The 22370-nt window shown below is 38.6% G+C and overlaps 1 protein-coding gene across 1 annotated transcript in view; it reads right to left on the reverse strand.

The window, feature by feature from the left end:
- Positions 1-22370, reverse strand: part of DEUP1 (deuterosome assembly protein 1) — a 222413-nt gene that overhangs the window by 98384 nt on the left and 101659 nt on the right. Inside the window, exons 5-8 of the mRNA XM_082628463.1 lie at positions 10684-12471; positions 7792-7948; positions 2819-3099; positions 1058-1130 (exon numbers count right to left, since the gene is read on the reverse strand). Coding sequence (XP_082484589.1) covers positions 1058-1104 — 47 coding nt within the window. The 5' untranslated portion in view covers positions 1105-1130; positions 2819-3099; positions 7792-7948; positions 10684-12471. The remainder of the gene's footprint in view (positions 1-1057; positions 1131-2818; positions 3100-7791; positions 7949-10683; positions 12472-22370) is intronic.

Genomic DNA, 22370 nt, shown 5'->3' on the forward strand with positions numbered 1-22370 from the left:
GCTGAAGCAATCACTTCAGGCCCAGAGCTGGAAATCATGTAGTGAGAATGGCGGAGCTGCCCTACCAGCCCTGGTCTGCTCAGCTCTGGTCTTGTGGATGAAACAGAAATACACTTCAATCTTTTTTAAACCTGTGTATTTGGGGGTCTCTTTGTCACAAAAGCTTAGACTATACTCTAACTAATATGCTCAATTTTGTTAGTTGTAAAATGAGAATGATACCTAGCAGGGCTGTTCTAAGGAGGACTGTGCAGTAGAAGTTTAAGACTTGTGCAGCTTTCCTTTAGCCTGATGTCAAAGTCACAGTCTGAGCAGAATAACTGAAAGTAAGATATCTGGAGTGTTTGACTAGTGCCAAAGTCAGTCACAGTCAAGATCAGGCACTATAGTATCACCCCTACCCCCCATCCCTCTCCCACTTTCTCCACTCCTTCTCAACTCCCTAAGCTCTAGGGTCAGCCAGTGGCCAGTTGGCTAATGAAACAGTAGGAAGAGAAACCTTTACGGGGTTGGTGGCAGGGAAGGACAGACATTTGTCAAAAAGAATTTAATTTTTTACAATGGCAAATGCCATACAAACTCTGTTCCTTATCTCTTCCTGAAACGTTTGGTAAAATATCCAGTTCTTGTTGCAGTTTTGAGGAGCTAAATCTGTTTTGAGGCTATGTTTACGTTTTGAGTTCAGCCTTAAGGGCAAGACTGGAGGGATGCTTGGACACTCAATGCAGCAGAAAAGGAGCAAGCTGGCCAGGAGCTGCTGCACTGTGGAAACCCAAGAGCACATGAGGCCTATGTGGGCATCCATCACCCTAGAACACTGGAAAATTTCACTAAAAGTTGGAAAATGGTGATTTTTGACTACAGATCCATAGTTAAAACTGAAAAGGCTCAAACTATAGATTCTTAATTAAAGTCACTTGAATTTCTCCCAACCTCCTCACCAAAAATAATTGGTACATCCTCTATTAATACTAAATTTCAAAATTCACATAACATCAGGGAGATTTTGGCATAATTAAGTACCAACGTAATTAAAAAGAAATGCCTCAGCACTTACCCCACTGTATTATGGGCTTGGTTCTCCATGTCAAGAAACTGCAGCATCTTGTTTGTATTTCTTGATTTTTAATCTGTGAGGGGGAAAAATGATCTAGATTTCTAAAATGCTTACATTTATTAACCTATAAAACAAAAAAATGTTGCTACTGGCAAACCATGTTGTTATGTGAGTTCTTCTGAGTGTAGTAGCTCTTGGTTCCACAAAACATAGAAACTTGCATGTGTGTGTGTGCCCCATGCATTTATGACATTGGCTTAGTGATGAGCTGAAATAGATGCTACTGACTGAAGTGAACATTCATTCACTATCTAATGAACAACAGCTTGGTGCCAGGTACTTTGCAAAGTGCCAGCACATGAGATAAGTAAAACAGAATTCCTACTCCAGATGGGTCCCAGCTGAAGGTACTCAAGCTTTCCTTCCTGGTGGCTCCCCTAAAGGTCTGCCTTTATTTGAGTAGATTCTTTCTTTGGTCCTGTCTGGATTTAGTTAGAATGAATATACCATGAGATTTAGGACAAAAAGCCTAAAATTGCCTAAAAACAGAAATCTTACAATTCCTCAGTGGCTCTGTGGGCATCTGCTCACCCTTTTGACAAAATAGGGATGTTAGTACTTCCTAAAGTAAAAAAAAATGTTTTTCCCAGCAAGGTAGTTTTAATTAAAAAGAAAAAAATCTATGAGGATAATGGACAAATATTGAAAAGGACTTTGACTCCTCTGAATAAAAGTTAAACAGCATTCAAGATGGTAGAAAGAGGAGGAAGACAGGCAGGCTCAGGTCCCTCTCAAATCAAAGGGATTAAAGAGAGACCCTGGAATTGGGAGTGGAGCAGGAGGGCGAGGAGCAGGAATGGGGAATGAAAACTTGACCAGTACGTTCAGATGAATAATTTCATTTTGTAGGTTCTCAAATCCCTCACTTTAACATCAGGGAAACTGAGGCACAGACGAGCCAAGTGACTTGCCCAAAGCCACACAACTAGAACACAGACCTTCCAGTTTAGGGAGAATCTCTGTTATGAATTCTACAGGGTCAGTCCGAGCCTCTCTCCACCCGTCCGCAGCCCGCGCCCCCCGGGAGGGTTCAAGGCCAGCCTCCTCGGATCAGCCTGTCTGTTGGGGGTCCCCTGCCCCTCTTGGACAAGCTGGGCTGAAGGTCGAGGGTCCGAGGCGGGTTACCTGCGCCGCGCCGCGCGCTCTCCCGACAGGTCTGAAGCCCCGAGAGTAGGAACGCCGGGGCCATCGCCAGCCTGGCCCGCCCCGAGGGGCCGCGCCGCCCGCCGCGCGGCCTCCGAGGCCGTTACGGCCTCTCGCTCCCGGCCCGACGCCGCCACAGAGCCGCCGCTGGCTGCCATGGGGACGCGGCCGAACTCGCTGCTGCGCGGGGTGAGGTGGGGCATGGGCTCGGCGGCGCGGCGGGCTGACCCGCGGGAGGCCGCGGCTGGCGCGCCTTGCCGGGCTACCCGGGACCTCGCCGCCCTGTAGTTCTGCGTGTGGGGTCTGCTCAGCAGACGGAGGGCTCCCCGAGACCATATTCTGGGTGCTGTCCACTTTGTGGCTCCCACTGCTTAGCAGAGTGTCCGGCACTCGATGGGGATCCGAGAAATATTTGTCGAATGAATGCACGAAATAACGAGGGAACAAAGTGTAAACAGCTGTGGGGAGGGAGGGTTCTGCATCCAGGTTCCTTAAATCCCCCTGGCTTCCCCCGCTCTTACCCACATTTGAAATGATACGAAAAAGAAATAGACTTACGGCAAAGAGAGCTGCCCTTCGAGTCACCAAAGTGTCCCCCAGCTAGGAAGCGCTGGACTTTCAGCAGCAACTGTACCTGTCTTTCCCGTCTAGCGCATTGGGTCCTTAGAACAACTCTGCGAGTTAGACGGAGCAGATAGTGTTGCTTCCCTTTTAGGGAGAGGGAAATACCTCCTAACTGGGGGAACACGGATGGAACTCAGAGTGATTGATTCCAAATTCTTTCTTCTTTTTCACCAAATTCCAAGTATAACTGATGACAGAAGCTCTGTCTCATGGTTCTGATTTCAAAGAAATGATAGGAAAGAATATATGCATAAATACTTGTACGTACACACACACACACACACACACCCTTTTTTTTTCTACACACACACCCTTTTTTTTTCTACTGATACTACGAGTGATATTTTAAGCACTTAGATTTTATGTTTGGAAAATATTCTAGCATCTATTTTAGGGACAGTATTCCTTGCAATACCTTCAGTCGATTAATTCCTAATTCTTAAAATCTTTTATTTGCACTCCACTTTCATAATATTAACATTAATTTGCTACTTTAATATGGCTATCAATTTAATACTGACCTCAATTCCTCCATCCAAATTCCACCTGAATTTCAAAAAATCATTTGCTGTTTCTTGACAAATTGAGTTTCATAGATGAATTGTGTAAAGTAACTCAGGTCATTAGTGCTAATAAGTGTTTCATAGTCCTCATTATGATTGAATGAAGAAAGTGATCATTTTATCTTAACTTGAGACCTTCCATTATTCTGTAAACCTTAGTCATATTCTCTATTCTCGTCTAAACTGAATGGATCAATGTATTTATTCTGACCCCAGGAAGGGAAAATGGAAATAGGAGTGAAATTTAATGAAGTTTCAGGATGCCCAATATCACTCACGCTGTGTAGCCCTTTACCATTGGTAAGTACTTTTATGTTCATTAGTTCCTTATATGCTCAAAATGTACCATGCAACACAAGTGTAACAGGTGTTATTATAGCTCCTTTTAGCATATTAGGAACCTAAGGTTTAGAGAGAATTAAAAAATTTTGTCCAAGAGGATACATCTAGTTCAAGTGCAGCTAAGATATGGACCAAGATCATCTTACTTCAAATCCAGTGCTCTTCAAACTCCGTCCAAAAATTAAGGTTGAGTAGGTTTCTTTAGCAGTCAGAATCTTGCACAGGTAACTGTAGATGTATTTAAAGCCATATTTTCACAAGAAAGAATGAATGTGAGCAGGGCTTGCAAAGCATAGGTATGTGAGAGTTCACATACTATGACAGATTTAAAGAAAATTTCAATACAGAATAGAAATATCCCATTCAATTGAATAGGAATAAAGGTTTCATTTCAGGGTGAGACTTAAGACTTAAAATGCAAAGACCTACCCTACCCCCCTCCTCACTGCTCCATGACTCCCCGCCATCAAGTAAGAACTGCAAAGCCTTGAATTTACCTGAAATGTACCTATTATTAGATCTTTTCAGTTGAAATTGTTTTGAAAGGGATGAGGAGAGGATCGAGGATGGTCTTTGGAAGAAAAGCTAAGGGATGAATTATGTAGAATAAATAATAATTATTATAGACTGAACATTAAAAATTGAAAAACCTTCATTAACAAAACAGTTTTCATGCCAAAATTTATAATAGTAGTACAGAAAACAAACATATGACTTTAATATATGGAAGGTTATATAAATTATCTGTATGTCTGTCTTTTTATCAACATGGGAATATTTATTTTTATATCATTTTAAAAAGAAGGGTAAAAAATTATATATATTACAATGAAAAGTTATGACTACCTTATGCATGGAAAATATTTTAGAAAAAAATTTAATAATAATAATTATGAAATAACCATAGAATTGGAAGAATTCATTAAGGGCACCTAGTCCAAACCTTCATTTTATATAAGGAAACTCAGGCCCAAAGAATTAAAATGATTTGACTAGTTCTATTTCTAGTTAATGACAAAAATAGAGATTAGAATCCAGGTTTTTTCCTGATTGTATCTTGCCACTTCTATAAGTGGAAGCAGGTTGAGGGAGTCTTCTGGAGATGCTTCAATGCATATTCTAGTTGAGAAAATAGCCATTCAGGAAAAGGAGATTCGGTCTTTAGAACCAAGGCCACCCTAGAGACAGCACTGTCCCATAGAAATATAATGCATACCACCTATCCACCCATGTAATTTAAAATATTCTAGTAGTCAAACTTAAAAAATAGGAAACAGGTGAAGTTAATTTGAAAAGTATTTGAAAAGTATATTTATTTAACCCAACATATCCAAAATATGTTTTCAACTATATGTTTTCAACATATAGTCAGTATAAAAAATTGAGATATTTTACATTCTTTTTTTCTATACTTAATCTTCAAAATCTGGTGTGTAGTTTATACTTCCAGCACAATCAGTTCCTAGAGCCATATTCAAGTGTTCAATAGCCACAGATGACTGGTGGCTACCAAATTGGACAGCATAGCCCTGGAATATGAGTGCCTGGTCAATGTACTAAAGCCCTTTGTTAAGTGTGAAGGGTCATACAATGAGAGAGATTCTAAGTAATTTGGGTGTGATTTGAGACGGACTATGAAAGTCTCCTCCCTCAAAATCCTCATTAACCTTCCCTGCATTGGGAAAGGGATTGGAGAAAAGCATAACTAGGCCCCTTAGCCAGGCAGGGTGAGGCCTTTCACTGCATCATGACTCACAGTCCTATGAGTTCTCCTCATCAGGGCTGCTTCTCCAAAGAGAATTCAGACAATTCAGATTTGATGGGAGGGCCTCTTTGTGTCGGCTGGCCAGGGGCCCAGGTGCCACAGAAGCATGTCCTCCTGATGGGAATTAGGAACACCGGATCTCATTTTAGTTTCAGAAAATAAAACTAAATTTTTTGGAAAATGGCTACCATGACTTTTTCCTATAGTTTTCCTTCTTAGAGGTCCTTAGTGTTTTGCTTTGTGGTTTTGAAAATGTAATCCTCTCTTGGATATTAAAGGGAACTAAAGATTTTTTACAGTCTTGAGCTAAAGTTTCATGGATGGAATAGCTTATTTCCTGGAATCAGGCATGGCAGGGTTGATGCTGAAGTGAAAGGTTCCCAATGGGGAAGACAAATTTGGAGCCAGGGGCCAACTCTTTCCAAAAGCTCATCTCTGTTAAAACCTTTCAGGTCTCGAGCTAATATGATAGTGAGAAATTATTGGGTCAAAATTGAAGAAAGGCAAGAACCTAGAGAAGTGAGCCCAGAGCTCAATGCTTCTTTTGCCTGGAAAGCATTCGATGTTCTGGAAGGAATAACCACAAAACTGAGCAGCAGTTCTGGTAGTCTTGGGAAGCAAAGGGGCCAAAAGACAAAGCCTGGGCTCACCCCAGATAAGGAGTCAATAAATACCCTCTGCCTTTAAGCTGGAATCCCAAAGAGCTTTGCCCTCAGGAAAATGGTGAAGTGGAAATAAATCAGTCCTCTCACTAACTTGCAGCCCAGCTTTGGATCACCTAAGTAATTCAGGACAATCTCAGTCTCTGAGCATGGATAAGGCAGTGTTGGACTGGTAGATTAAAACACCTGGAAAAAGTTAGCAAAAATTTTCTCTGGTGAAGATTAAAATCATTCTAGGCCTCAAATTCTTCCTAAGAATAATATCTCAAATAGCAGAACAGACGCAAATATAATCTAGGACCAGGAAACAAGATACCATCAGGGAAAACTGGTAGAAAGTACAGACCATAGAAACAGAACCACAGAAGATTTATATATTGGAATCAGACAAAGATTATAAAAATATGGATAATATGTTTAAAGAAATAAAAATAAGATTGAAAAATCTGTAAGGAGTGCTAAATATAAAAAGCAACTTAGCATATTTGAAAAGGAACCAAATAGAAATTCTAAAGCTAAAAAAATTACTAATAACAAAAATTAAGAACACAGCAGATGTGTATAATAGTAGATCTGATACAGGTACAGAGAGAATTTGTGAACTGGAAAACAGATCAGAAGAAAATTTCCAGATTGTAGGGAAAAGACAAAATATTGGAAAATATTTTAAGATGAAGGTTTACAACTTTAGTACTTATTAATAGAATTATTTGTTGTTACGAAAATAAAAACAGATACTATATATGAAAGTATCTAGTACATGCCCTTGCATTTAGTGGGTACTCAAGAAGTATTTGTTGAATTTGATATTTGGTTATTTCACAAATCATCTTTCTCACTTTTTATAACTTCCATTTCTTTGTCAAAGTGTTCAGGTTTCTCTTTTAATTTTTAAACATATTAATCATAGTCATTTTCTATTCTGTGTCTTATAATTCCAATCTCTGAAATTTGGGGATCTATTACTGCTATTTCTTATCATGTTATCTTATTTTCTTGTATGTTTTATGAGTTTTGACTATAAGATAATTTGTGGGGGGGATTTATTTCTGGGACATCTTTGAGGCTAGAATTGAGGTTAAATTTTTCCAGAGGATTTGCATTTGCTTTTGAGAGCTGCCTTACGGCATAACCAGCCCCAAATTATTTTATATTAAATTTTTGACAGGAGATTTTTAAGACAACACGGGTAATATGAATGAATGAAAAATAAGTGTAGGGACAAGTTATGATACAGATTTCCAGAGAAAGAATTTTCCTTCTCTTAGGGTCAAAGTTAAGATAGGTATGTGTTCTGCTGTTCCATTTTTGTGACAAAAAATAAGTGTCTTTTATTTTAGAATAGTTTTAGATTTACAGAAAAATTGTGAAGATAATACAGAGAGTTCCCATATACCCCACATTCAATAGCCCTTATTATTGACATCTTTTATTAGTATGGTCCATTTGTTACAATTAATAAACAAATGCTGATGTATTATTATTAACTACAGTTTGTACTTTACTCAGATTTCCTTAGTATTTACCTAACATCCTTTTTTCTGTTGCAAGATCCCACCCAGGATAACACATTACCTTTAGTTATCATGTCTTCTTAGGCATCTCTTGGCTGTGACAGTTTCTAAGAATTTCCTTGTTTTCGATGATCTTGACATTTTTGAGAGGTGCTGGTCAGGTATTTTGTAGAATGTCCTTCAATTGGAATTTGTCTTGTGTTTTTCTCATGATTAGACTGGGATTATGGGTTTGGGGGAAGAAGATCACAGAAGTAAACTGCCATTTTCATCACATTGTAACAAGGGTACCTACTGTCAACATGGTTTATGATTGTGGGTGTTGATCTTGGTCACCTGATTGAGATAGTGTTTGTCAGGTTTCCCCACTGTAAAGTTACTCTCCCCTCCCTTTCCACTCTGTGCTCTTTGGATGGAAGTTATTATGTACAGCCCACATTTAAGGAATAAGGAGTTTTGCTCCATCACCTCCTTAAGGGTAGGGTATCTATATGAATTATTTGAAATTCTTCTGCATGGAAGTTTTGTCTCATCTCTCTCATTTATTTATATCTGTATGGACTCATGGATATTTATTGTATACTTTGAATTATAATTCAAAGCTTTTTTATTTATTTTGTTTCTCAAATTGTTCCAGCTTTGGCCACTGGGAATTCTTTCAGTTAACTTCTATGTCCCTTTGACATACTCTCATCATTGTGGGTTTTAGTTTCGTTTAGTTTTGGGATTTTTTGAAGCACTTCATGACTTTCTGGCATTATAAGATGTTCCAGGCTCATCTATATCTATAAATATCTATATCTACAAGTATCTATAAATGCTTCTATACATAACCATTTGTTTTTTTATTAGGCTAAACATGAGTTCCCATTGTAATCTCCAACTAACCTATTATGTGGATTATTCTAACCTCCTCTCCTTGCTTACGTGTAAACTCCTATGCCAACAGGAAAAAATTGGCTCCTACCATCCACCATCTATTTACTTAATTACTCAACTGTATAAGTATACAGGTATCACAGTACTGGAAGCGTTAACCTGTACCCTCTGAAAAACAACTTTATCAGTTAGTACAGTACTTATGTACAGTTAATTTTGCCTTTTTTACAGATTCTATTCATACCCAAATTTACTTAGATCAGTACCTTTGCCCCTTACCTCTTTCATACATTTATAATATAGTTAGAATGTCACATTTTGCATTCCATCCTGGGATCCTTCAACCCCCTAAATCACTTTTTAAAAATTTGTATGCATTAAAGTTTACTCTTTGTCTCTCATTTACTTTTATAGTGAGAGTAGCCTTTGGGGATCCCAGTTTTTTGCAGGGGTCTTCTATTAGAATCCTCACCTGGGCTGGTCCTGGGCTTTATATCCATTGCCCTTCTGCCCATAGTCATCACAGTGTAAGAAGAAACACTCAGGGAAAAGCTGCTGTTAGCATTTACTCCCTTGTTAGAGGTCTTGCTTTTACTTGGGTTTACAAATCTATCGGTTCCATTCTTTCTTTCCAACTCAGCAACATATTTATATTTTATATTTCATTTGTTTTGATAAGGAGGGTTGTTCAGTATACCTAATCAAACATGCTGCCAGAAATGGAAGTCTTTTCTACATTATTTAAATTTTTTCATATCATATTATATATAAATGTTCTTTAAGTTTCCTCAGCTCTTTATTTTTAGAAACAGGAACAGTAAAAATTATGACTGAGTTAAATAAATAATGCTTCAAGATCAGCCCCCATCTGCTATAAATAGTGTTGTTAGTGAGAGATTAAAGAACAGACTATAGCAACGTGTGGAGTAAGAGAATATGGCTTTAAAATATATTTAGAACACAGAATTTTGTATTAGGAAATCTAACTATCATTATTTTATTGTTATTTAATTTTATTGAAATGACTTCTATGAATTGAGAATTACTTTCTGTGTATCTCTGAATGTCATGTTTCCTAGTTATCCTATAAACAGTGGTTAATGTGCAGGTGGCTGAGTAAAACTGAGTTAGAGATACATGAAGAAACAAATTTCAATGGATAAACATTCTGTCATCACCATGAGAGACTGCAGCTCCTGTTTGAGAGAGATACCAGTGTTTTATCCATTTTAGTGTCACCCTTCAATGAGCATGTGAAACAACACGAAGGTTGAAGAAAAGTGACTCCTAGTACCCTTGTTTCTTAGGTTTGTGTTGCAAGACTACTCATCATGTTGCCACCATTATGCCTCTTTTTGTTCCTGGTATAAAGCATGTTAGCACTGTCCCTGTTGCTACCTAATATGAGTTGTTATGCCTATAATAAAACATTATTCCAGGAGGCATCTGAGTTCAGTGTTGAGGGAACATAAGTTTGCCACATTCAATAGGAAAAAAGAAAACCAAAACATTTTTCTCTTTTCCTTTTCCTGGACAAAAATGATGAAACCTCTTAGATATGTCTCAGAAAAGGAAGCAGAGAAATATGTACCATGAAATCTAGTTTCCAGTGCCCTTACATATAGAGCCGCTTACTCCCCACCTGCTTGCCTTCTACAGTGCTTGATTCTACAGAAAACTTGTTAGAAAACAACTTTTGACAATTTAGGGATTGGTCATCTCTAAAAAATAAACTTACATCATTCTGATGGAACATTGTGGAGTGTCACCTGAAAAGTATACTTGCCTTCAGTTTATGGTAACCTCAACATCCAGAAACCCAAATTATTTCTGAAAGTTTGTAAATTGCTTTGTAAAGAAGGCATCAATCTCATTATCATGGGGTTGTGCTGAAATTCATTATGCAGTCCTATATCTGAACTGACTGGGAGAATTTTCTCAGCTTGACATAAATCCTTAGATGGTAGAGATTGATGATCATTGTGAGAAGAAACCACATTTTCTTTTTTTTTTCTCTTTGCATTGTTAAATGTTTCAATTGCATTTCTCACTTTAACTGGGCTAAGTCACTTACCTGCCCATGGCTGAATTAGGTTTGTTAACAATGAAGGAAAGGAAATTCATTCTTCTGAAAAAAGAATCAATAGCAGTAGGCAGTAGGCCCTCCAAGCAGGAAAAGATATATAATTTCAATGTTCATCATTTAAAATTGTGGAATTCTTATCTTGAACCCTTCTTTTCCTTTGAATATACAATATTAAAATACAACTATACAAGTGATTTATTTCTGAGAAATTTATCTGAGCATTACAGAAAGAAGATGGGCTTTGAATTCAGACAGACGAGAGTTTGAATCCCAACTCTGTTATTTAACAGCTATATGACTGTCTAACATTTAATTTCACTGAATATTAGTTTCCTCCTTTCCATAGTGGGAAATAATAGTAGTTACAGGGCTGTAGTACATATTAAATTAGGTCAGTGATGTATTTAATGTGCTTGTCACTCAGTAGGTACCTAAGAATAGTTGGAATTAGCATCACTATATGGTTGTTTCTATTGTAGTGTTATTATTTGTTATATAACTATTCTGCTGTGTTTTATATATTCAGAGAGAAAAACTTTTAGAAGCAAATTAGCCTGGACAAGTTAAAATAAAGAGCTTAGAGAACACTTGAATGATAATTAAATATTGATAAAGGGAAAGGGAAAGGTAATTAAATTAATTGGTTGCTAAGGTATTTTTCCCAATTAAAAAGTCAATCCCGGGCTTCCCTGATGGCGCAGTGGTTGAGAGTCCACCTGCCGATGCAGGGGACATGGGTTTGTGCCCCGGTCCGGGAAGATCCCACATGCCGAGGAGCGGCTAGGCCAGTGAGCCATGGCCGCTGAGCCTATGCGTCCGGAGCCTGTGCTCTGCAGCGGGAGAGGCCACAACAGTGAGAGGCCCACATACAGCAAAAAAAAAAAAAAAGTCAATCTCATGGGGTTAAATAAAGACTTTCTGTGTGTCGAAATTTCATTTACTATTCCATTATTCATCCATTCAAAAACAGCACATTTATGTAATGTGAACTATGTGCTAGGCATTGTGGGAGAGGAAAAATCAAGGGGTAGGAGCATGCAAAGAGAAATTCATCTGATAAGCAAGGTGCTTTTTTCAAATCATAAATATACAAAAAAAATGCTCATCCTCACCAATAAAGAATACAAATTAATAAAAATATCAAGTAGGATTGAGAAAAATTAGAAAGACTAATAACATTTAAAATTGGCAAAGAGAGAGAGACATTCTCATCTACTGTTTGGGAGAGTATAAATTGTTACAATTATTCTGAGGAGGCAATTTAACAATATCTACCTAAATTTAAAATGTGCAAGCCTAAAATTCCAATTTTAAGAATTTATCCTATAGAAATAATTTCTTGAGGACATAAAGATATACATAAAAATAGGTTTTGTTGCAGCATTGTTTATAATAGCAAAAAAGGAAGGGGGAGAGCAACAGAATAGTGTACACCTGTATTAGCTATGTATTGCTGTGTAACAAATTATCCCCAAAATTATCAGTTGAAAACAACAAATATCTATTACCTTATTTCTTTAAGGGTCATGAATTTGGTTTTGGCTTAGCTGGGTGCTTCTGGCTCCGAGTCTCTCATGAGATTACAGTCAGGATGTTGACCAGGATTGGAGCCTTTGAAGACTTGACTGGGACTGAAGGATCTGCTTCCAAGATGGCCCACTCCTGTCTGTTGGCAGGTGACCTCAGTCCCTCTCTACATGGACCATGTGAACATTTCCATGGAGCTTCTTGAGCATCCTCATGACATGGCAGCTGGCTTCTCTCAGGAAAAATGAGCTAAAAGACAAGAAGGAAGCTGCAATGCCTTTTATGAACTAGTCTTGGAGATCACACATTATCATTTCTATAATATTCTATTCATTAGCACCAAGTCACCAAATCCAGTCTAAGCTCAAGGGAAAATGAATTAGGCTCCATTTTTGGAGGGAAGGGTGTTGAATGATTTATGGATGTATTTTAAAACTATTTAACTTGTCCTCCGGCCACAGATTAAAATTATTCTCACGTAGAAAATATACTCATCCCCTTCCAACACCCCCCAACCAACCCCATTTCAACAATTTATTGCATCGGTTTAAAGTCCAGAAACACGTCAACTTAATCAGATCCAGGTGAGGCTTCAGCTTGTCAGGTGTCATTCCTTAAGTGCAACTCCTTGAGTATGGTTCCAACAAGGAGATCCCCCAACAAGGGGATCCTTGAGATCCCCTTAGATCTCAAGCCCTGTGAACTAAAGAGACAAGTTATCCATATATATATACATCCATATACACACACATAAATACATACATGAGGGGATAACTCATCCTATATATACACATATATATATGTGTATATATATATATATATATATATATATATATATATATGTATATGTATATATGGGACAGGCACAGGATAACCACTCTGGACATTCTTGTTCAAAAAGAGAAAAAATGGGATGTCCAAAGCAGTCACTGTTCTATAGCAATTCTGAAATCCACTCAGCTACATGTTAGAAGTTCTTGATTCAAACTCATTCCTACTCCTGACCAGGAATGATTGTTCATGGCTCTTGGCTTCAATAACCTCTGAAAGTCACCTGGTACATCAGGTACATTTTCTACTTTCCTGATTCATTCCTCCTTGTCCTTGAAAGTTAGCCTATTTTGGAGCTATGTAGTTTTCTCAGTAAAATTTTGGAGCTCCAAATGCTTGTTTTCATTGTGTACTATCTCCTTCAGTCTAAGCTGGTGTTATTTCTGTAATTATAATTATTTTTAGAAACTCTGTGGGCCTCCCATGAATCTTATCAGGGTTCACTTCATTAGACAAAAGCCACACCCACAAATCTCTTCAAGGTAAATTCTTCTCTACCTTGAGCTTCTGCTGAACTATGGAAGGACAGTATGCTTCAGCTTCTTCAAAGCTCTGTTGTTTGAACAGCTCTCTGAGGCACCATCTTAGATCTTCCTGAGGTCATAAGCAAAGTATTTTAAAGCTACACTCTTAGCCTCATCTCTAAACTAGGCTTTCTTGGCAGTGGCCTGGAATTGATCTTTGCTGCAAATCCATTTCTTCATTTTAGTTTTGTTTGCCATCTGGCAAGACAGAATTTTTAAAAACCATCCATTTCTGGCTTCTTTGTGTTTAACAATCCTTCCTTTGGTTTCTCTCTTTCCTCTCATATTTCATTACAATCAGCAAGAAGAAACAAGGTGGTACCTTCAGCATTTTACCTGGAAATGTCCTTAGCTAGATCATCTGGCACATCAGGTACATTTTCTACTTTCCACATTACCACAGGGGACAGTCTTACTAAACTTTCTGCCACTATGTAACAAGGATCCCCTTTTCTCCAGTTTCCCTAAAGTTGTTCCTCACTTTCCTGTAAGCTCTCACCAGAGCCTCCCTATGGCAACCAGGCCTCTATTAACACTTTCTGACACTCTCCTCAAAGCCTTTACAGCCTTTTCCCACTACCCAGTTCCAAAGCCACTTCCACATTTTTAGGTACTTATTAGGATAGCACCCAACTTCCAGGTATCAAAATCAGTATCATTATCTACTGCTGTGTAACAAATTACTCCAAAACATAACAGCTTATAACAACCATTTATTATATCACAATTGCTGTGGGTCAAGAATCAGGAAACAACTTAATTGGGTGACTTTGGCTCAGGGTCTCTCATGAGATTATAGTCAAGATGTCAGTGGGGTTGTTTTCACTTTTTTAAATTGAAGTATAGTTAATTTACAAAGTTGTGTTAATTTCAAGTGTACAGCAAAGTGACTCAGTTATATATATATATATATATATATATATTATATATATATATATATATATAATCTTTCTCAGATTATTTTCCATTATAGTTCCTTTATAGGTATTACAAGATATTGAGTACAGTTCCCTGTGCTATACAGTAGGTCCTTGCTGTTTATCTATTTTATATACAGTACTGTATATTTGTTAATCCCAAACTCCTAATTTATCTCCTCCTCTCCCTCCCGTGGCATTCTTTTAAAGGCTTCAGTGGGGCTGGGGTATCCACTGCCAAAATGGTTCACTTGAATGTGTAGTGTCAGAGGGCCACTGTTCCTCACTGGCTGTTGGCATGGGACATTAATTCCTGGCCATATAGGTCTTTCTTCAGGGCTTCTTGAGTGTCCTCATGACAAAGAACTGGCTTCTCTCAGAATGAGTGATCTGAGAGAGAAAGAGAAAAGGGGAAGCTGCAATGCCTTTTATGATCTAGTCTCAGAAGTCACATAATGTCACTTCCACCACATTCTATTCATTAGAAGTGAGTCACTAAGTTCAGTCCACACTCAGGGGAGGGGAATTAGGCTCCACCTTTTGGAAAGGAGTATCAAGAATTAATGGACTTCTTTTACTTTGTGAATGTATTTTAAAACCATATCAATACCCATTAAAAATAATGAGGTATGTTAAAAAATACTAACTTAGAAAAGCATTGTTGATATATCATTAATTAAAAAGAACAGAGCAAGTTTTACGATATGTATAGCAATAATATATATAGTGTGATTTTTTTATTTTGGGAGAAACCGACCAAATCTTACATATGTAGGTGTAAGCATAAAAGTTTCTAGAAGCTTACAGATGAAAATGTTGATAGTGCTTACAGACGTATGGTAGGTGGTTGGAAATGAACCTAGTGGACTGCAGAGGAGTGAGTTTTACACATTACATTGAAAAAGAGGAATAATTACAAGTAATTTTTTACTCCTTCTTTGTGTCTTTCTGTGATTCCAAACTTGCTAAAATAAACATGTATTGCTTATATAATTAGAAGGTAGCAAGTGTGCATAACAGGGAGAGATTTAACTTTTAGCTATAAACATTGGATTGAGATTGGAAGAGAATGGAGATGAGACCTTACCCAAATCTCAACATAATGATCAAAAGCCCAACAGGAACACCAGTTTGTTAGTACTAAAGATCTGATTTGTTGAAAGTGGATAAAATCAGCCCTGTAAATTGTGAAAAACATAATTTCAATTCTATCTGTTGGACTACAGGGTGTTGACAAGATTTTAAGAAAGAATATATAACAAAGGATTTCTGACTAACACGGCAGATTGAAACATGCCTTCCCTACTCTCCTCTCCTGAAATTCCACTACAATGTCAATAGAAGATGAGATAGACACACACACACACACACACACACACACACACAAATAGAGAGAAGAAGAGGGGAGAGGGAGGTAGATATTGATAGAGAAAGAAAGAGGGAGAGAGAGAGAGATTGCAAGAGACAGAGAATGAGAGAGGAGGAGAGAGAAAGGGAAGGGAACAGGAAGAGAAAGAACAGGAAAGAAGACAGCGGTATAATTTTGGCAGCTGGAAAGCTGATGGATTAGTGGTGACTGACTCCTTAGACCAGGGGAAGCTGAAATCTAAGCCTACAAGAGCTGAAGCTAAGAAGTATGTCAACTCATGCCAGGGATTTCCAAAAAAGAAAACTCAGGAATTCAATCCACCAAGTACTTCAAAATATTGGGGAACAGATAGGGAAGAAAACAGAGTGTTGATTGAACATCTACATAAGGTATACCCGGATCCTCCCCTCTATACCATTCCCCAGCTGGATAACTGCCTCTTCTTGAATCTGGCAGAAAACTAGAGGTTTACTCTCTGGAGATGTCAAACCAGAGGTCTCCGGACTTAGGGCATTCAGCAGAGAGGAGGACGGAGTACCATACCAAAAACAGGGGAACTGAATGAAAGCCTCTATTCTAAACAACATCTTCCATGGCTCAGCTCTTAGAATGCTGGCAGTCATATTTAAAGGCAGGAGATTAGAGGATTCCTCTCTGAGGAAAGTGATCAGCCAAAGAGGAAAAGGAGAAAAACAAAATAAACTACTTGCACTTGGGAGACCCCTAATGAAATGGCTGTGTTCTACTCAATTATCCTTCAGTGAAGCCAAGTCTTTAATAAGCCCTATTCTCTCTTCTCACAATTTTAAGTCCTCTTTCTTAAATATGAGCAAAACAAGAATAACAAGAGATTTGGGGGAAACTTTTAACATCAGAGAGACCAAAACAAATAGAAAAAGGTAGCACAGATGAAACAATATAGGAAGCAGAAAAAACAAAAACAAAAAAACTATAATCATCTTCAGGGATGATTACATCCCTGCATTACATCCATGACACATGCACACAAAAGTTATAAAAAGAACGTTTAGAAAACCAGATAGACCTTAGAAATTTTAAAATATGATATAAGAAATTATAATTCTGGAATAAAGTTTAGAATGCATTAATGATAGGTATATAGAAAGTTATCAAATGAAAAAAAGTTAACTATTAATTCTAGGGAAAACATAACATTATATAAGAAAAGAATATAATACAGTACTTGGCTAAGATAAAAATAATGTTCACATAGACAAAATAATGCAAACTCAAATACTGATCTATTTAAAAATATGATATAGATAAATGTGTGGGTAGATGAAGAAGGAGTCTGTGTGGTGTCCAGGGGAGTCATGATGTATCTTCAACAGTGGGGAGAGCCTAGAAAATCTCTAAAATACAAAATTAATAAATAGTAGAATAAACTTGCTCATTAGAAAGCTGTGGTAGGTATCTGTCATTTCTTTTCAGGCTGTCTAGCTCCTTTTGAACAACATACTGTTATATTGGGGGAATTTACTGCCATATGAATCCTGTATCCCCAAAATAAACTCCCAAATTCTGTTCCAGTGTCCTTTTCAGCTAGCACAGACACATGTGACCTGGGCTCTGCCAGCAGACTCACTCCCATGAGATTCTGATCTAGAAGTGAGCGACTTGAGGAAGGTGATCCCATATGGAAAGCATTTGGCTGGTGAGGGCTGTAGCAGAATAATTCAGCTTTGGAGGGCGGCCACAAGGTTGAGTTCCAGAGCAGAATTGACATCCATGGGGCACGTGGTGGTAGAATGTGTCTTTTTTCAGGGGAGTCTGCTGTATGGTTTAATCACTGTTCTCAGAAGCTTAGCATCCCCATGAGCTACCCCACGTCTAGAGTCAGTCTGTTGTTTCCAAGTACCTAACAATCCTCAGAACTACAGAGGCAAACAAGAAAAGAATAGCTAAAGAACTTGAAATGGTTACCTCTGGGAGTGAAAATCAAGGGTGGGAAGAGGTTGATCAGGAAACTACTGTTTTTTGTGTTTCTCTTGGGCTTTCTAACCATGACTATTTGACTTTCTAGCTATGTACATACATAAGTTTGATAAAAATTAAAACTGAAACAAAAGAAAACAAAGAGACAATAAGAACTATCTTTTGGAGAGTATAAATACACCACAGAGTGCTATACCTCTCCTTTTTTTGTCTGTGGGAGACATCGCTAACCGATAAAGCTCTCACTCCCTACAGAGGCTGGAATCTCACTCACAATCCTCCCCAACACTTATTTTTAGGTATATTGGAGTTCGGTCTTCAGTTGAAAACTCTTTGCCATTCTTGGCCTAAGAGGAAATGCTCAGTCTTGTGTAGACCTGGCCTTGCATTTCTGAACTTAAGTGAAAGCAAGACCAGAATATGTTTCACGGTATACAGAATTAGAACATATATCCTAATTCTGAGAAATACCTTTATTAAAGGATGTACCTCAGTGCTATAGAACTCTGTTATTCCAGTGAAATTGCTACAGTTGAAAGAAGTCATTTAGGTTTCTGAACATTAACATGAAGATATACCTTGAAGCTTCACAGCACTATGATTAATAGAATTTTATTATCTCAGAGTTTTCAAAGTAGCTTAATCTCTTCACTAGCAGTATTGGCATAGCATTTTATAAGAAAATCATGTTCCTTCAAGTCAACATATAGTTAATTCACATCTGGAGATGAGGCTACTATGACAACATGACAATTTATTGTGGTTTGAACACCTTTGGAAAAGGAATTATTAAAAGGAAGAGAACAGAAATGCTTTGTGATAGAAAAATAGAATACCAGAATTATCTGGACAATTTTTAACAGTCATTTGCAAGGACTTATTGGCACTCTTTTATCTTGGTGTTCTTTCTTTCTTTTTTCATTTCTATGACACAGTGGTAGGATTATTTGTTCTATAATGAAAACGAGTTTCTGTACAAGATGCGAGAAGCATACTTAAATCCATCGAACATAGCATCTGTTAAAATCTCCTGGCATTAAAGAAATGTTTAGGGCTTCCCTGGTGGTGCAGTGGTTGAGAGTCCGCCTGCCGATGCAGGGGATGCGGGTTCGCCCCGGTCCGGGAGGATCCCACACGCCGCGGAGTGGCTGGGCCCGTGGGCCATGGCTGCTGAGCCTGCATGTCTGGAGCCTGTGCTCCACAACGGGAGAGGCCACAACAGTGAGAGGCCTGCGTACCGTATAAAAAAAAAAAAAAAAAAGTGTTTAACTGGATTTATTTCCAACCTTTTTATGAAATGTAGAACAGTTGAGAACTAATTAGAGATCTAATAACCCCCTCTACTATTTCTACAGGTTGGACCATTGCTTTACGTAGAGAGGTATATCAAAAAATCACTTTCTAAAGAGCTTTAGGGTAGACATGAAATTGAATAGAAGGAATACATTTTTCTCTGAATCTACTGTTTTTATTGTAAAGGTACAGAAAGAAGTTAGCTATGAGATGAAAGCCTTATGTGAAATGTGTAGAACAGGAGCTAGTGGGTTCCCTCAGAGTTTCCTGACACAGCCATGGCATCTGTGCTATTCCTCAAGCAGGACACATCTGCACTCTTTGATTCTTCCTGCTCTTTCACTTTTTTTTCTCAAATTGAAGTATGGTTGATGTAAAATATTATATTAGATTCAAGTGTTCAACATAGTGATTTGACAATCAAATACATGACAAAATGATCAACACAATAATTCTAGTAAGAATTTGTTACATAGAAAATTATTACAGTATTATTGGCTATATTCCTTATGTTGTCTATTACATCTTGTGACTCATTTATTTTATAACTGAAAGTTTGTACCTCTTAATCCTGTTTTGCCAAACTCTCCCTCCACCTCCCTGGCAATTGCCTGTTTGTTCTTTGTATCAATGAATCCATTTCTGTTTTGTTTGCTCATTTGTTTTGTTTAGATTCCACATATAAGTGAAATTATACAATATTTGTCTTTATCTGACTCATTTCACTTAGCATAATACCTCTAGGTGCATCCATGCTGTCACAAATGGCAAAATTTTATTCTTTTTAATGGCTAAGTAATATTCCAGTGTGTGTGTGTGTGTGTGTGTGTGTGTGTGTGTGTGTGTGTGTATTACATCTTCTTTGTCCACTCATCTATCCATGAGCATTTAGGTTGCTTCCATATCTTGGCTTTTGTAAATAATGCTGCAGTGAATATAAGTGTGCATATATCTTTTCAAATTAGTGTTTTGTTTTCTTAAGGTAAATACCCAGAAGTGGAATTGCTGGATCATATGGTAGTTCTGTTTTTACTGTTTTGCAGAACCTCCACAGTGTTTTGCATAGTGGCTGCATCAATTCACATTCTCACCAGCAGTGCACAAGGGTTCCCTTTCTCCGCATACTTGCCAACACTTGTTATTTATTGTGTACTTGATAATTGCCATCTTAACAGGTGTGAGGTGGTATCTCACTGTGTTTATTTATTTATTTATCTATTTTTTTTCGGTACGCGGGCCTCTCACTGTTGTGGCCTCTCCCATTGCAGAGCACAGGCTCCGGACGCGCAGGCTCAGCGGCCATGACTCACGGGCCTAGCTGCTCTGCAGCATGTGGGATCTTCCCAGACCGGGGCACGAACCCGTGTTCCCTGCATCGGCAGGCAGACTCTCAACCACTGCACCACCAGGGAAGCCCTCACTGTGGTTTTGATTTGCATTTCCCCGATGATTCGTGATGTTGAGCATCTTTTCATGTACCTGTTGGCGATCTGTATGTCTTCTTTGGAAAAATGTCTATTCAGGACATCTGCCCATTTTTTAAGTGGATTGCTGTTTGTTTTTTTTTTTAAATATTGAGTTGTATGAGTTATTCATATATTTTGGATATTAACCTCTTATCAGATATATTTTCAAATATTTTTCCCATTTGGTACGTTGCCTTTGCATTTAGTTGATATTTTTCTTCTCGGTGTAAAAGCTTTTTTAGTTTGATATAGTCCCATTTGTTTATTTTTCCTTTTGTTTCGGTTGCCTGGCTCCAATGCCAGCCAAGGGCACCTGCCAGGCCTGGTGAAGTGTGGGGGCCGCTTTGGAAGAGCGTCGTGCTGTTGGGTTCATGGGTGAACCCAGGGTTAATTGCTTGCATGGGGAGAGTCAGTAATGGCACCTGCCAGCACTGGGCCAGCTAGGTAGAGAGTGAGCTAGAAAGAAAAAAACCCAACCAACCAAACAACAAAACTGGCATCCACCAGCTCCTTTATAAGAAAACGTTCCATCAGATCCCTGCCCCTCAGTCACATACCCTAAAATTAGTCAATGAATCTCCAGGTGCCTTTCATACTGCTGCTTCTGTGCTGGGCCTTGGAGTTTTTGTGCGTGCCCCTTAAGTGTGGATTCTCAGTTTCCTACAGCCCTCTGGCCCACTGGATATAAGTCCCACTTGTTTTCAAAGCCGGATGTCATGGGGGCTCATCTTCCCTGTGTGGGTGCCCTGGGCTGCAGAGGCCAATGTGGGATTTGGAGCCCTTGCTCCTCAGGGGGAACCTCTGAGGCTGTGATTTCCCTTCTGCCTGTGGGATGTGGATCCCAGCCAGACCGTGTCTCCGCCCTTCCTATTCATCTCAATGTGGCTTTTACCCTTTACCTTTTTCCTTATTTAATTTTTGGCCGCCACGTGGCATGAGGTATCTTAGTTCCCCTACTGGGGATGGAAGCTGTGTCCCCTGCAGTGGAAGCGTGGAGTCTTAACCACTGGACCGCCAGGGAAGTCCCTACCCTTTATCTTTAGTTGCAGAACATCTTTTTGCTAGTCTTCAGGCTGTTCTCAGAGATGGTTTCCCATATGTAGTTGTAAATTTGGTGTGTCCATGGGAGGAGGTGAGCTCAGGCTCTTCTTACTCTGCCATCTTGAACCACCTCCACACCTTTACCCTGGCATTTTTCAGTCACACTTTCCTATTCCTTGGAATTTGATTGTGTCTGTCTCATCTTTATTTTAATCACATGGCTAATGTGCAAGGGCACATGTTTATAGCTTGAATTTTCTGGCCCACAAAGTCTCAGAGGAGGTTGCATCTCAGGTCCTGGAGAGGAAGACCCAGCAGGACATGGTAAATGAGATATGGGGCAATGTGGGTAATGACACAGTGTTAGACAAAGCATCAGAAAAACTAGGCTCCCAAATTCTGCCAAAGCAGTGGAGCGACTTTGGGTAAGCCACTTAACCTCTGAATCTCATTTCTCTCATCTGTGAAATGAGATGATTGGGTTTAATCATCTCTAAGATCCTTCCCTGCACCCAAATCCCTTAATATTGATGTGGCATGTCTTAATCTTTTAGGATTCCTATGGATGAGTGTTAAACATAGAAAGTATGTAGGAAGGGTAGCCTGTATTCTCTTAGGGAAACCAAAAAACATGACCAGTGTTAAAGCAGTGCCAAGACAAGTAGAGTTCACGTAGGAATCCATTTGAGTAGTTTAAGGTTGCTATGATTATGTCTAGTGAGAAAAAGGTATTAAGAAGCTGAGTATAAAA

This window comes from Mesoplodon mirus (genome assembly GCF_964341445.2).
Source record: "Mesoplodon mirus genome assembly, chromosome: 7".
NCBI classification, from domain to species: Eukaryota; Metazoa; Chordata; class Mammalia; order Artiodactyla; family Ziphiidae; genus Mesoplodon; species Mesoplodon mirus.